The 3622-nt window shown below is 41.4% G+C and overlaps 1 protein-coding gene across 1 annotated transcript; it reads right to left on the bottom strand.

The window, feature by feature from the left end:
* Positions 1 to 1289: 1289 nt before the first annotated feature.
* Positions 1290 to 2246, bottom strand: LOC115098314 (olfactory receptor 5V1-like). The gene has a single exon (XM_029614849.1). It carries the CDS (start codon positions 2244 to 2246, stop codon positions 1290 to 1292), a length of 957 nt encoding a protein of 318 aa, XP_029470709.1.
* Positions 2247 to 3622: the final 1376 nt, after the last annotated feature.

Raw genomic sequence — 3622 nt, 5'->3', positions numbered from 1 at the left:
GTGATAAGCCTCTTCCCAGGATCCTGAGACTAAGTAAACATAGTCAGAGAGAGATAGCATGGAAGCTCCATGGAGAAACTAGTCTAAACTGAGGCTTTCTTTGACACAATTATTTGCTGATTGGACATTTATTTATTTTGAAGGAATCAAAGTAAACTATTATTTTTGAACACCCAACACTGTGCCCTATCTGGTACCTGCAGCACCATCACAGATATGAGAGCGAACAAGAGACCTTACCAACGCATAGAGAAAAAGCAAATTCCACAATTGCCTGCGCCTAGAAGGTTATCCTTCCCCACAATAGAGAGCCCACTCCTTGGGACCCTGAGAATTGGGGAAGTGTCAGAAAAAGAAGCCCCAGAAATAAATGATTTTATGGACTCCTTGGGATATTGGCCCCCTGCTAAAAAGAGGTTACATATGACTAAAGGCTAACTGGAATCTTCTGACCCAGACTGGACTGAAATGTGAGTACAGTGAACCTGCTGTTATATGGTTATGTTTAAGCTAATGAAGATGAAGAGAACCTGTTACTGTTGTGTTATGAATAAACCTTGCATTGCATGACAAGACATCTATGCTTCATATCCTGTAGTTAGCAACCTGCCAAGCTGTTACTCAGATATAGATTAAAGAAACTTTATTAGCACAACAATTTGTATATATTAAAGGGCTCATTCATCAAAATCTTTTCCAATTGATACAGAATAGGGAAAAAACTTTAGTAAATTAGGCCCTAAGTAGTAAAATGAAACAAATTCAATATACAGAATTAAAATAACAAGAAAATTGAAGAGTTCTGGTAATTCTCTGGTCATATTACATTTCTGATCTGGTGGTAGGAAATGGCATAATTTGTTCATATCATCAAGAAATCAGATGCCTTATTTTCCTTTGCAAGCCCATCCTCACTGTTTCCTTGACTTCATTGTTTCTCAGGCTGTAGATGAGCAGGTTCAACATGGGTGGGAACACTGTGCACACCAAGGAACCCCTGTCAATCTGGCTCTAAAGAGTAATCAAATGGTGGTCTGACAGGTGAATATTACCACACCATAGGACACGCTGACCACGGTGAGATGGGAGGCACAGCCCAGAGCCACCACTGTCTGGGTCCATGATCCAAGTCAAAAATCACCAGTCAAGATACAATTGCCTTGAATTTTGGCTGGACCAGGTAACCCAATTTGAAGTTTAATATGAGACACATTTTGTGACTCTCTTATCTCTATGTATTATTAGGAGACATTAAATTAGATTCAAGTGGTTTGTTTTGGGGGATTTTGTCATCTCATGAACAAGTCAGATGGGGTCATTATTTTCCTCCATAGAGTCTTTTTTATGGCTTCTTTAACCTCATGGTTCCTCAGGCTATAGATAAGTGGGTTTAACATAGGTGTAAACACAGTATACACAAAAGAAACTAGCCTGTCCCGGTTAATGGAGTAACTGGATGAGGGAATCACATAGGTAAAGATGACTGTGCCAAAGAACAAACTGACCACAGTGAGGTGGGAGGCACAGGTGGAGAAGACCTTCCAACGAGCTTGGGATGAACTGATCCTCAGTATGGCTGAGATGATATGGAAATAGGATGCAAGTATGAAGAGGAATGGGATGAGCACCAGCAATGAGCCAGCCAAGCTAAGTATTGCTTCATTAGCCCGAGTGTCTGTGCAGGCCAGCTTCATTAATGGTGGGATATCACAGAAGAAATTGGCTACTTCATTAGGGCCACAAAAGGGCAACTTGGAAGTCACGATAGTCAGCACCAAACCATCAAAGAAGCCACCAACCCATGAAATAGCTGCCAACTGAAGGCAAATGCTCTTCCTCATGGCTATGTTGTAATGCAGTGGTCTACAGATGGCCATGTAGCGATCATAGGCCATCACAGTTAATAGACAGCATTCTGTGCACCCCAAAAAGTGGAGGAAGAAAATTTGAACCAGGCAGCCTAGGACAGAGACTCTATTCCCCTGGCCAAGGGAGACAATCATCATGGTGGGAATGGTGGTTGAGGTGAATAGAATCTCCAGCAGGGAGAGGTTGCAGAGGAAGAAGTACATAGGGATGTGGAGATGGGAATCCATTCGAACAATATAAATGATGAGGGAGTTTCCCATCAGGCTTAGGATGTAAATAATAAGCAGCAGTGTGAAGAGGAGCCTTGGATAGCAAAGAAGATACCAGTGTCCCAGCAGAATGAATTCCAATACCACTGTCCCATTGTCATGTCTCATGTTTTTCTGCCTCTGAAATAAACAGATAGTAATGTTTCTGTCATGTACAAGAAAAGCCAGTGCTATACAAAAGTAATGGTATAATTGGAAGGTCCTTGCTCATAAAACCTTTAAAAAAGTACAGGTTTTAGGAACAGAGAGGTGAAAAAATCCTATTTTACATAAAGGGACATAATAAAATAGCTAAGACTATAAGTTTAATAATAAAGTAACCGAGTTATATTTCCAATTTCCCTAAGAAAATCAAGAATTACGAATCCCAAGATTCAGTAAGAAAAGGAATCAAGACTAACTCAGCATGTTCTTGCATCCAAATGAGAAGCTACAGGAGAAAAAGAATTAAAAACATAACAAGTTTAATTCACCCAATGCTGGAAACTTTAAAAAATTTGCAGATAAAAATACCAGACTTGTGCAAAGATATTAGGCACCCTAGCTGAATCTTACAGTTCTCCCTCTTCTTTCATGTTTAGAAGAATTTCATCCCCTGCTCTGCATCTCTCACTTTGGTTTTGCTCCCTAAATGCATAACTTTGTATTTTTTAGCATTAAATGGTAGCTGCCAGACCCTAGACCATTCCTTGAGCTTCGTAGTATAACATTTGGGCAGCCACAGGACAGCTCCGTAAACAGCTGCACTTATCCCAAACGATGAAGCCAGGACCCTGCTAAGTTGCTCCATCTGTAGGCCTTCTTAAGTGCTCACGTGCATGGTGCACTTCTTCTTAAAGGCCCAGCAGCAGGAATCGGGACTGCTGGCACTAACTCATGATGTCTTCTTTGTGGACAAGAAGGATGGCTCCCTCAGGCCATGCATCAATTGTAGAGGCCTTAATCCCATAACCCACAAAAACAGATCCCCACTGCCCCTCATTACACAACTGTTCAATTGCCTGCATGGGACACAAAATTTTCCAAAATTGGACCTCAAGTAGCCTACAATCTTATCCGGTTATAAGAGGGGGATGAGTGGAAGATGGCATTCAATACCTGTGATAGCCATTACAAATAACTGATCGTTCCATTTGGGCTTTGCAACGCCTCTGCTGTCTTCCAATATATGATCAACAAGATCTTCAGGGACCTCTTTCACTCCCATATCTTGGTATATCTAGATGACATTCTTATCTTTTCTCACTCCCTGGCACAGCAACACGAGCCCATGAATCAAGTATTGCAGAGGCTCCAAGAGAACCACTTGTATGCCAAACTCGAAAAGTGTACTTTCAAGCAGGATGAACTTCCCTTCCTGGGCTATATTGTTTCAATGTTTCTTGGCATGATCTGCACATGGACCCAAAGAAAATGAAGGCAATTCAAGACTGGCCTCAACCTGTTGGGCTCAAGGTTCCGCAAAGATTTCTAGACTTTTCCAA

Source organism: Rhinatrema bivittatum, chromosome 1 (genome assembly GCF_901001135.1).
Source record: "Rhinatrema bivittatum chromosome 1, aRhiBiv1.1, whole genome shotgun sequence".
Taxonomy (NCBI): domain Eukaryota; kingdom Metazoa; phylum Chordata; class Amphibia; order Gymnophiona; family Rhinatrematidae; genus Rhinatrema; species Rhinatrema bivittatum.
Note: the sequence above shows the minus strand (reverse complement) of the source record. Positions and strands in the feature narration are given on the sequence as shown.